General features: G+C 35.2%; 1 protein-coding gene across 9 annotated transcripts in view; it reads right to left on the bottom strand.

Moving 5' to 3' along the window:
• Positions 1–12659, bottom strand: part of ATP2C1 (ATPase secretory pathway Ca2+ transporting 1) — a 164730-nt gene that overhangs the window by 63439 nt on the left and 88632 nt on the right. For all 9 annotated transcript variants that reach the window (XM_026015515.2, XM_026015516.2, XM_026015517.2 and 6 more), the window contains one exon: positions 12484–12592. In XM_026015515.2, the coding sequence (XP_025871300.1) occupies positions 12484–12592 (109 nt within the window). The remainder of the gene's footprint in view (positions 1–12483; positions 12593–12659) is intronic.

Raw genomic sequence — 12659 nt, 5'->3', positions numbered from 1 at the left:
TAGGCAGACACATAATTTTGCAAATATAATCAAGAGTTTACAGATTAGATCATAAAGCTAAAAAATGTTCGGAATGAAAATAAATTATATCACGTAATTTCAAAGAGACTAAACTGTGTTAGTATTTCTGGAAGTTTAATAGCATGTAAATGTTATAGATTTTACTATCAAAATCAGCACATAAAAAGTTTTCCTTAAAGCACAGATTGCTAGTCCTTAAGTCTTTAAAAAGCTTCCCATTTTCTATAATTATGTATACAAACACAGGCCAGGAATATCTGGTTTCATTACTTTAGTCCAACTACAAATTTTTTTTTCCAACTACAAAAAAAATTTTAAAACCCACCATGTTCAAAGGAAAAGGAATTTTTCTTTATTAAGGGAACATATTTATTTGACTTTTCTTTCCAAATTAAACTTAGACTAAATAATTTTTCACACTAATATATTCTATTACCAAGGTAAAAAAAAAAAAGGCTAGGTCATTCTCCAAAGATGATACAAGTACTAAAAACAATCAACTAACATTTCACTGCTTACTATCTCTGAAAGGCACTTTGCTACATACCTATGCTAAGTTATCTACTATCAACTACTTAGCTACTAACAACTCCAATGAAGCAGGTACCATTATTATCATCCCCTCCTATTTTAAAGACACTTTGAAAGGTTAAGTAATTCACCCAACATCACACAAATAGTAAGCTATGGAGGGAGATAAAACCCAAACGCTGACCGATGAACTCCAAATTCCTGTTAACTATTTAGAGAATCAATTTGCAAACTATTTCTCTTCTCTAGTTTTGTTAGTACTTCTAGAAGACATTAAAATATATTTAAAAATTATGTATTTTTTTGAATTGCAAATCAAACAAAAAAGTTTTTATTTAGCAAGCTCTTCTCTAATGCTTGCTATAAAAAATCAAAACTGTATGTAATTTTCTGACTCTTAATTAGAAATGAGACCTGCTAATTTTAAAAACAATTAACTTACGAATATCTATAGAACTTCTCTCTGAGGAAAGCAAAATTAATGTTTTCCCACTGAAGACTTTCAACTTTTTATTTTTAGACTTTCAACTTTAAACATAAATTTTAAACATGGATAAATACTAACATGTAGTGGCTGCCTATTAAAACGAAGAATATGAAAATAATCTGACTTTTAAAAAGGAAGGGAAGCATAGCTTTATTAGCTCTGTCAGTGACCTAGCTCTTCAGTGTCAACCTTAGCAGTTCAATAACCATTTAATAGAAACTTTTGTTCAAATCATGGTTTTCTACAAAAAAGAGACATCATTTTTAGCACAATATCATCAATTCTGTCTACTGTAGAAACTCATGTGGGGAAAAAAAGGAGTTTTAGATCTTTATTCATATATAATATATACAACTATTTATAATTATTATATATTAATATATAATTATTTGTGTTATTTATAGTGTACATAAATATAAATTGTAACTTTGTAGATAAGATCAAAAATATTTTTTCAATGGGGCACCTGGCTGGCTTTTCAGGGTTGTGAGTTCAAGCCCCACGTTAGGCCTAGAGCTTAATTAAAAATATATATATATTGATAAAATTTGTCCAAATCATACAATATAGCAAACTGCACAGATCTCAACTGTCTGCTGAGCAGGAATTATTTTTAAAATTTTATTTATTTAAGTAATCTCTATATCCAATGTGGAGCTCAAACTTAAGACCCAAGATCAAGAGTTGCATTCTCTTCTGACTGAGCCAGTCAGGTGCCCTGAACAAGACTATTTTTTAAGTTATAACTTATTTTCTCTTAATGGTGATTACAAGAGTTTCCACAGGAGGGAGTGAGGGGAAGGAAGTCATTTCCAAGAAGGTGGTATTTAATGAATTAGGCAAGCCTATTACAGTTTAACAAAGTCACAATTTAATTCATCTGAGAAGATATTAGAGTCACTTATCCGCTGCATTTATGAGAAAGGGAAAGGTGGGATATGATGAAATTAAAGAACCAGCCAGCTCCATGCCTTCTAGCCAAAGTTTAAACATTAAACCTTCAGAAGAACTGTTAATAAATAGGGAAACTGATTATGTTTCACTTTCTCTTCATTATTCCTCAGGCTAGAGATGTGAATAAAGACACAACACAGTTCAAAAGTCAGAATATAAATAACAATCAAAATGCATACATAATCTGTATCTGAATATTTAACACCTACAGAATAGAAATGGTTGAAAAACTTCATAGGATTAACCTATACAACATTAGGCAGAAAGAAATTAGGAGCCAAAGTCACAGTTTTCCTGAAAAGCAAAAAAAAAAACTGCTTAAAAAAATTATAGATAATATGGAACAACTGGCAACTACAAATAAGTTCTTAAACTAAAGAAAGGCTTGTTATATTGTATGCTGCTAAATCAATTACTTCTCTAGTCTAGATTAAAAGCAAATCAGAAATGGCTTTTCCCCCAGAAGAGAATTCCAAACTAATCATCTGCAGCTGACTAATCACGACAAAATTTCTTACTTTTGGTCTCAAAAATTAAGATTCCTCTTACTGTTTATTCAAATGAAGGAAAATGTAATTAAAACTTCTTCATGAGCTCTAGTTTATTAACAATCAAAGCCTAACTGACTAAAGTAGGGAAACTGAAGGAACTCCATTTTAGAAAACTCCATCTCTGCTATTTTTCTGTTAGCCCTCATTTACTCACGTTCTGTATTTTGTTTCTGAATCAGCCAAAGAGGCCGTGTTCCCATTTCAAGGAGGTAGCAAGAAAGTTAACATTCTCTCAGTTTTGACCTAGGCCCCAAACACCTGACAACATCCAAGAAGAGCCAGAGCCAGATCCCAAACACATTCTAGGACATTAGCTTTGAACAAACCTCAGCTCACACTGGCATCAACACCCTCTACTTTCAGTCACTTATGGAATAACACCTATTGTTCACCTGACACTCAACCTCTGATTGGACCCTACTCAGAATTCCTGAAGGACCACATACCCTAGACCTCTTTCTAATATAAACTCCTAACTCCAAACAACAAGACTCATTCTCCTCTCCTTTCCAAGTCTCCCACTCTGTCTGCTATTCTCTCTCACTCACACTATTCAATAGACTCTGTTTTCACTTTCTCCTACTCATACTTGATTTCTATCCTGGCATGAAGCTGCTCCCAGTGGAAGCATCCCCTGGGTTTTTGGATCCAGCCTACCCACATGACCACCAAGTGTTACAAATTACTAAAAAAGTCTACATGAAATGGATTTTATCCCATGATAGATATTTACATGAACTATTAAACTTTCTGACTTACGTGCCAGAAAGATTCAATGTGATCAAGTTGCTAATAACTTAAAGACCAGTATTTGGTTAACAATGATTTCTAGGATATTTCGCTAAGACTATGAAAAGAAATCAAATTTCAAAAAGGGATCTACTTTTCCAACAGTCCTTTCCTACCAGTATGAAATGAGATCTTAAAACAAAGAGACTATAAGTCTCACTTCAAACCCTCCCATATTGTCTCTTAAATTCTCAACAGTTAAGAGAAAAAAGTTTTCTTTTTAAAATTTTAAACATAAATAGCAGTCCTCAGCTCACACTGCTTTTTAACCAATGATCTATAAAAATCAGACAAAACACTAAGCACAGCTCAAGCTTATACAATCTAAGAGAACATTCCCAGTGTTCTACATATGGATGGGTTTTCCAAGCTGTATAACGACAATACTACTTCAGAAATATACATCCTTTCCAAAGTGATTACATCAAAGTTTTTAGTAAATAGGAACGTTTCTAAATTCCACAAAAACACCATATACCTTCTCCAATATTCTACTCAATTTCTTTTGACAGCTAATTAAAAAATGCTTTTTTTTTACAAATCTGGATATAAGTTAATAATTCAGAAACTTTTAAAAGCAAAGTTTCAGTGGAAAATTACAATAAGAGAGGGAGTAACAAACTGCAAATAAATTTATCAAATTGACCTATCAAAAAAATACACTAAATTTTTGATATAAAAACTGGTGAATAGGGCACTCAAAGAATTGGTCCCTGTACTAATCATAGGCTGGCAAAAACTGACAGAATCAACTCTAGAATCAAAACCTTAAAACAACCAAGGAAGTGCTTAATGAAGAAAAAGCTGAATTTTGGTAAGAAGGCACTGTGGCATTTCTGTTTACATATCAATTATTCCCCACTGCCCAGAGAAGCAGTGCTGGCTGTGGGGACAGAAGCTTTTCTTTCTGTTGCAGCTTACTGGCAGTTGGGGGCTTAAAAAAAGACTTCGTTCTTAAAATACTGTACTTATGTGTTTAACCTGTCTGGCAGTTCCTTGGGGGACTGGTGCAGAAGCTAATATTTATTTCACAACCTCACTCCAGCGCAGCTACAGTGACTTTCTGGGTGTCTGCCAAAAGATTAAGGACATATACTAGCAGGGAAGTGACTAGGAATAAGGCAAGCAGCAAACACAACCAAAAGACTGGGAGAAAGAAGCTGAGGAGGTTTTGTGAGAGAATAAAGGCTTGGAAGGGCTGCCACATATACCAGGGAAGACAGAGTGAAAAATACATGCCTATAAACAGCTGTGTGCTCAGAAAGACCTGAGAAGATCTTGGACTTGCACCCTGATAGATCTGTGGATTTGGCATAAGCAAGTGAAGGTGAAGGCAGCATTGTAGACAGACAAGGCTCAATGATCAAGAGGTGCCCCAACACGGGGATCCCTGGGTGGCTCAGGAGTTTAGTGCCTGCCTTTGGCACAGGGCATGATCCTGCAGTCCTGGGATCAAGTCCCACATCAGGCTTCCTGCATGGAGCCTGCTTCTCCCTCTGCCTGTGTCTCTGCCTCGCTCTATTTCTCTGTCTCTCATGAATAATAAAATATTAAAAAAAAAAAAAAGAAGAAAAAAGATGCCCCAACTCAAAGATAAGCTACAAAGACCAGGAAAATAATAATTGATTTTCCTCTTTGGATTGAGAAAGATAAGGCTGACTGCTGAGATAATGGACAGAAACATCAGTGACCACACACAAAAAGAATACAGTCTTTGGGGAAAAAAAAAAAAGTAATTTTTTTAAAGAAAAATCACTAAAATTCAAGCACTGCAACTCTTAACAATCGAAAACAAACCTTGAGGAAAGGTAGAATCTAATGTACAGCATTACGACAGTATAACATTCAAAATACAAAGTTTTCAAGAAAAAAATCAAAAATACAAAAACTATGACCTATTCACAAAATATGAACTGACAGAAATCGTCAAGGCCAGACACTGAACTTACTAAAAAGACTTTAAATCAACTGTCTTAAATATGCTCAATAAAGTAAAGAATACCATGAACAGAAAACTAAAGGAAATCAGGAAAACAATTTTTTTTAATTTTTTTTTAAAATTTATTCATGATAGTCACAGAGAGAGAGAGAGAGAGAGAGAGGGGGGCAGAGAGAGAAGCAGGCTCCATGCACCGGGAGCCCGACGTGGGATTCGATCCCGGGTCTCCAGGATCGTGCCCTGGGCCAAAGGCAGGCGCCAAACCACTGCGCCACCCAGGGATCCCCTGGAAAACAATTTTTTTAAAAAGACTATCAATTAAGAGAAAGAAAATATAAAAAGGAAACAAACAGAAATCCTGATGCTCAAAGTACAAGTGAAATGGTAAGTTCCCTGGAGAGGGTTCAACAGCAGATCTGAACAAGGAGGAAAAACTATGAGCAAACAAAAAGATAGGACAATTGAAATTAACCAGTCTAAAGGATAAAGAGAAAAAAAATAAAGAAAAATGAACAGAGCTTAAGGTACCTGTTCAAGCATACCAACATAAGTATAATATGAGTCTCAGAGGGGAAAACAAAGAAATGGGCAGAAAGAATATTTGAAGAGATAACGAATGAAAATTTCCCAAATTTCAGTAAGACATGATTCTATATATCAAAGAAGCTCAATAAACTCCAAATAGAAAACACTCAAAGCCATCTAGACTTATGGACATAATTAAACTCTTGAAAGACAAAGACACAATCTTTAAAACAACAAAGGTGAAGCAACTCATCATGTACTCCTCAATAAGATTAGCAGCCATTTCTTATTAGAAACCATGGAGGCCAGGACCAGCAGACCTATCTAAAGTGATGAAAGGAAAAAAAAAAATAAATAAAAGATCAAAAAGAAGTCTACACCCAGCAAAACTATCTTTCAAAAATGAAGAAAACTTAAGACATTCCCACTTAAACAAAAGCTAAAAAAATTCATTGCTAGCAGACATGCCCAGAAGAAAGGCTAAAGGAGAATCCTTCAAGCTAAAACAAAAAGAAAGTAGAAAGTAACTCAAAGTCAAATGAAGAAATAACAACTCCAGTAAAGGTTACTATACAAGGAAATATAAATGCCAACATTATTGTATTCTGACTTTGTAATTCCTCCATTTTTCCTATCTGATTTATATAAAATACTTATTACAAATGTATGGTTAATGGGCACAGAATGCATAAAAATGTAATTTGTGACAACATAAAGGTGGAAGAAAAGTAAGCTGTATAGGAGCTAAGTTTTTGCATGCTATTAAAGTTGGTATCAATTCAAAACACTGTTTTAAATTTAGGACATTAACTGTAATCCACATCATTACCACTAAGGAAATATGTAAAACGTATACAGAAAAAAAATTCAGTAAGTAATCAAAGTATATTTTTTAAAAATATCAAACAAAAAAAGGAGAGACTGGAGAAAGTGAGGAACATAACAAATATAGCACATATAGAAAACAAATAGCAAAATTGCATAAGAAAGTCCTCTATAAATAATCACTTTAAATATAAATTTAAATATAAATGTAATATAAATTTACATTTGTGTGGTATATACATATAATGGAATATCATTTGGCAATAAAAAGCAATGAAATACTGATACATGCTACACATGGATGAACCCTGAAAACACTGTTAACTGAAAGAAGCCAGAAACAAAAGGCTACATATTATTTAATTCCACTTATAATGAAATGTCCAGAATAGGCACATGTATACAGACACAACAAGCAATTTAGTGGATATAAGGCTCTGGGGCAGGGTAGAGAATATAGTGAATGGTGATGGTCGCACAACTCAGACTATATAGAAAGCCACTGAATAATGGATTTTAAACGTGTAAATTGTTTTGAATGTGAGTTATATCTCAATGAAGTTGTGCTTTGTTTTTTTTAATCTTTTTATATGTGGCAGATAGGCCAGAACCAAGATGATTCCTATGTACCTTAAAAGTTAGGATATAATGCCCTGGGGCAACTCTCTGTCACAATGAAAAAACAGAGACCTATAAACAGTTAAGTGGATTATCTAAGCTCACATGGTCAATTCATAAGACATATTTTATTCCTTGAATCACAGTTGTTTACAAGTTGGTGTCTCCCAGTAGAAAGTGTCTTTTTTCATATCCTAGCTCTGAAGCCTCATACAGTGTTCTATACACAATACTGAAACAAAGCGCCTAAAATGACCTCATGACACACACCAATTTCCAAAGAGAGGCATTACATTTTGCCTAAGTTAGCTCCATTACCAAATTAAGTAAATTTAACCTATCATTACATGTGCTTACATTCCAGCAAATGTTTGAAAGGATTTTTTTCAAAAAGCACTGCAAATGAAATTAGAATCTGAGTTTCACCAGAATATCAAGCTTTTCACTGAGTAAATGGAAAATACATTTGTAACTCAATAAGTCACAATGCTCTGACACAGAAAGATAGCTCCTATCTAATGAAATTAGCCAACACAGAGAACAGTGCTTGTTAGTGGTTCTTACCAAAAGTGTGCACAAAACTGTATGCTTTACAGAAAGGGACATAAAGGCTAAGTAAGGTTTCTGTCAAGAAGACTCTTTGACTCCTTCCATTGGTAGGTAGCCAAAATAGATCTGTGCTCATTATCTTTGGTTTTCACTTGGGAACTAAGGAATAGGAAGAAACAGCCCTGAAGACACCAAAAACTTAGTTGAAATATTATCCTATAACAAAATACATGGATTCGTGAGGTTAAAAGCTTCACTATATAATGCCAATTGGTTTATTTTAAGTTTGGATTTCTGAGCATGGCCCCAGTGGGCTTTGACTCCTAGTGGAGATATCTTTTGGCTCAGGTTTAAATGGTCCAATTAATAATCTAGGATCATAAAAATTGCTAATTCTTGGCCATCAGGCATATAACTGGTAGTTCTCATTAGAAAATTTGATACTTTTAGAAAATCATATCAAAAACTAAAAAAAAAAAAAAAAAAAAAAGAAGGCAGCTGTATCATGTCTAGATCTTGAGGATAACTTCAAAGAATGATATAGGCTAACCACAAGCAAGGGAGCCACAAAAGAAAGTGTCAATGGAATTAATCATTCAGAACTTCAAATAAAAGAAAATCTTAGATTTTCAGGCAACATTTCAGGCTTAGAAAGTTAAACCTAAGAGAGGTAAAATATTTTCAACAAAAAAATGAAACCCTCTTTTCCCTTCACTCTTACTGTTTTCTCTTACAAAGACTTCTTGGTACAAACATTGATACAGACTTTAGCTGCAACAATAAGTAAAATACGCTACATTTCCAAAAAGGCAAAATGTACTATTATGTAGGTACGGTGTATAAGACTCCTTCACCTAAAGTCATAGTCTGACCAATCCATTAACAATCACCAATTAATGGTCAAGTGGTGTCTATTCTCAGATACTATTAAAAATTAAAATAAGGGAAAAAACTGGAAAACATACCCATAGCTCAATTCCTCTAAATTTTACTGTCCCAGCTCCACCACTGACTCTAAGGCTCCTAAGCTGGCAAGGTTACTGTCACCGACACATACTGGTTCATTCCCTGGCTATGGAAAATGAGTCAGGCAAGAGAACAAAATGCAGAATTCCTAAAGTCATCAAAATTAATCTTCCTTGAAAAGGATTTACAAAGGACAGTGTCCGCCTGCTACAGACTGAATTTTGTCCCAGTAAAATTCATGTTGAAGCTTTACTCTCCAATGTGGATGATAATTATCTTGGGAGGTAATCAGGGTCAGATGAACTCTGTGGGTGAGGCCCTTGTAATGGGATTAGTGGCTTTATAAGAAGTAGAAGAAGAGAGAGCAATCACTCTCTCAATCGACCCAGTTTATGGTATCTAATCACAGCAGCCAGACCTAACTTAAGACACAGCCTACTAAGAGATAATACTAAATAAAAGTTGCATAGCAGCCATATTACTGAACTTGCAGACAAGATGCAACTGAATGCCCAGGCAAATTTTATAGTCAAAATCTGAACCTTCAAAATTTATGACAGGAACCCTAGAGTGGCAGCATGACTATGCTAGAGTGCAACCTTGATAGACCACACCACCCACAAGAAGAGAACGATACAGTGGAAGTCCAAACACTTCCTTTTTCGAAAGTGAAATCCACACACTTTGTTTTGAGAAATCAGTAATATCTCAAAGGCATGTGAGTTTTTGGCTTCCTTTAAATCTTAATGAAGAGCTTATTTCATACAAGAACATCAAATGACCAGCTAGCCTTAAAATCATCCAAAGATCACCATAGCCAAATTCAGCAAATAAAACTCCAATAAGCCAACCTAATTCCAGAAGCTAGTAGCCTCTGTGTCCAGAAGAGAAATTTACCTTAATAGCCTTATTATGTCATAAGTTAGTATGTTTAAATCTAGAAGCAGCACAAAGGTTCAAATCTTTTAGAAAAGTTATCTTAATCTACTACAAAAGTTGTTGTAAAAGCCTGCTTGAGGTACCAAGGTGATAGGTAAAATGAACAGAACAAGAAGTGATAGAGGGAACCAAAGATGTTCAACTATATATGTAAACATGGATTAACTAGAAGAAAATCAACCTAACTTTAGCACTGTCAAATAAAACACATGCTTGGAATATTACTCAGCAATTAGAAACGACAAATACCCACCATTTGCTTCAACGTGGATGGAACTGGAGGGTATTATGCTGAGTGAAATAAGTCAATCGGAGAAGGACAGTGTATGTTCTCATTCATTTGGGGAATATGAATAATAGTGAAAGGGAATATAAAGGAAGGGAAAAGAAATGTTGGGAAATGTCAGGAAGGGAGACAGAACATAAAGACTCCTAACTCGGGGAAACGAACTAGGGGTGGTGGAAGGGGAGGAGGGTGGGTGTTGGAGGGGAATGGGTGACGGGCACTGAGGCGGACACTTGACGGGATGAGCACTGGGTGTTTTTCTGTATGTTGGTAAATTGAACACCAATAAAAATTAATTAAAAAAAAAATAAATAAAACACATGCTAATGAAAGTGTATAAAAAATTAATGGCAGGAGGAAAACAATAACAACCCATCACTCCACAAAGTACATGCTTTCAATTTTTACACATCAAGCTTTAAAAGGTCAAAAATTCCCTTACTGAACTCACAGTAAGTCTTTAAAGTATATTTGCTAAGTGGAGAAGATATATACTAGTCCAGAACTCTACCTTTTTCTCAGTTGCACATGAACTTTGAAATAATTCTTAGATTAACCCTTATTTAAATGAAAACTCTAAAATACTTTACCAAGTCAAATGGTGTTTTAAAGTTTTTTTTTTTTAAGATTTTAATTATTTATTCATGAGAGAGACAGAGAGGCAGAGACATAGGCAGAGGAAGAAGCAGGCTTCCCACAGGGAGCCCGATGCAGGACTCAATCCCAGGACCCTCAGATCACACCAAGCAAAAGGTAGACACTCAACCACTGAGCCACCCAGGCATCCCTGTTTTAAAGTTTCTATGTCATTATACTGCTCAAAATGTTCAAATAAAGGGAAACACCATCTACTTACTACCCCAATGAGGAGGTCTGCTTCTAAACTGAAAGAGAAGCACTCCAGAATAAATGATGACATAAACTCCAAGAATTCAAATTAGGGCCCTCTGAGGAAAGGGAAGATAATTTATATCAAGTGACAGGCCAACCAAAAGTCTAAAGAATGATAATCCAAGGTCTTGTCATAAACCAAGTATTAGGAATAGAAGGAAGGGAGAAGAAATGAGTAAAAACAGATGTAACATAAAAAGATAAAGGCAGAAAGTGATAAAGCAAAATAAACAATATTCCCAACACTTGTTATATTATCAATTATTTCCACTCACCAATTAAAGCAATCGGGTATCTTCCTAAGAAGAAATTTTAAATATTTGGAAAAAAGGCCATTGCTTCAGGATTAAATGAAGTCTGTTATTACAGTTCAGAAAGGTTCTTGAAGCTTTCTATAACCTCTGAATACTTTCTATGTCCCAAAATCTGAATGTTCTCAAAGACTGACAGCTCTATAGGTGTTAATGAATAGCCTGTTAATTCCAAAAGTAGATGCGACTGGCATGCTAAACTAGATGCCTAACTCCATTTTCTAGCCTGTCAATCTATTCTATACACCGTGACCAGATTAAGGGCAAGATCATTTGCCAGCTGCATCTGACCTTTAAAGCAAATTCCTAACCAGTAAAATCTGAAGTAGAGCTTTGTATCCAAGGCCTCCTTGAATCTGATTCCATCATATATTTTCTACCCTTAACATATTCTATCTACCCCAGTGCTATACACTGGGACATTCACAGGGATCTGAATACTGCTGCTTCGTGGTCTTCCGCATCTCTGTCCAGTACTACCTTTCTATTCTCACTATCAAAGCCATGTTGTTGTCTGAAGCATTTTCTGATTTTCACTGAAATCAGAGGTAATTGCCCCTTTCTCTAAGTTTTTACACTCCATTCTTTGTACTTCTCTTAGTCACTTACCAGACTGTATCTTATTTTATTGTGAGTGATTTACATACACAAATAGTGTGCTCCCTGATCACAAGAACTCATTACATCATCTTTGTGTCTTCCGCAAGACCTAACACACATTTCCATAAAGATAGGCTGATTCACTAATGTATACCTCAAAAGACTCTGTGGTAAAGATAAATATATTTTAAGAAAACAAAACACGTTTACTACATGGCACTTTTTAAACAAAGAGTCCAAATCAGCTATGCATTCTTAAAATTACTAACATCTATTCTTTAGTCTACATCCAAGTATTCTCATTTCTCACAAAAAGATCACCAAATGCGATGGTCTCAATATTTGCGTCCCCCACTCAACTTTATATATTGAAATCCGAAGTCTCAAACATGAGGTATTAGCAGGTACGACTTTTCAGATGTGCTTAGGTAAAGAGGATAGAGCTCTCACAAACAGGATTAGTGTTCTTGTAAGAGACCTCAAAGAGGGCTCCCCAGCCCCTTCCACCATGTGAGGACAGAGAGAAGGCACAGCTATGAACCCGAAAAGAGGGCCCTCACTAGAACGCAACTGGGCTGGACCGTTGATCTTGGATTCCCCAGCCTCCAGAACTACGCAAAATACTCTTCTGTTGTTTATAAGCGACCCAAGCTATGGTACATTGTTAAAGCAGCCCAAAGAGATTGACACACCAAACTTACCTCAAATAAGCGTAAATCAGCAGGAACTCTGTCTCCAACAGAAAGGTAAACTGTATCACCTGGAACCAAGTCTCGAGCTAGTGTATGTTCCAATTTTCCTTCACGTACACTGTAACATGAAACAGAAACAACTATGGCTGAAAAAGTAAGACACATCACTTATTTTTAAAAATTAT

The sequence above is a fragment of the Vulpes vulpes genome, chromosome 11 (genome assembly GCF_048418805.1).
Source record: "Vulpes vulpes isolate BD-2025 chromosome 11, VulVul3, whole genome shotgun sequence".
In the NCBI taxonomy this organism is placed as follows: Eukaryota; Metazoa; Chordata; class Mammalia; order Carnivora; family Canidae; genus Vulpes; species Vulpes vulpes.
Note: the sequence above shows the minus strand (reverse complement) of the source record. Positions and strands in the feature narration are given on the sequence as shown.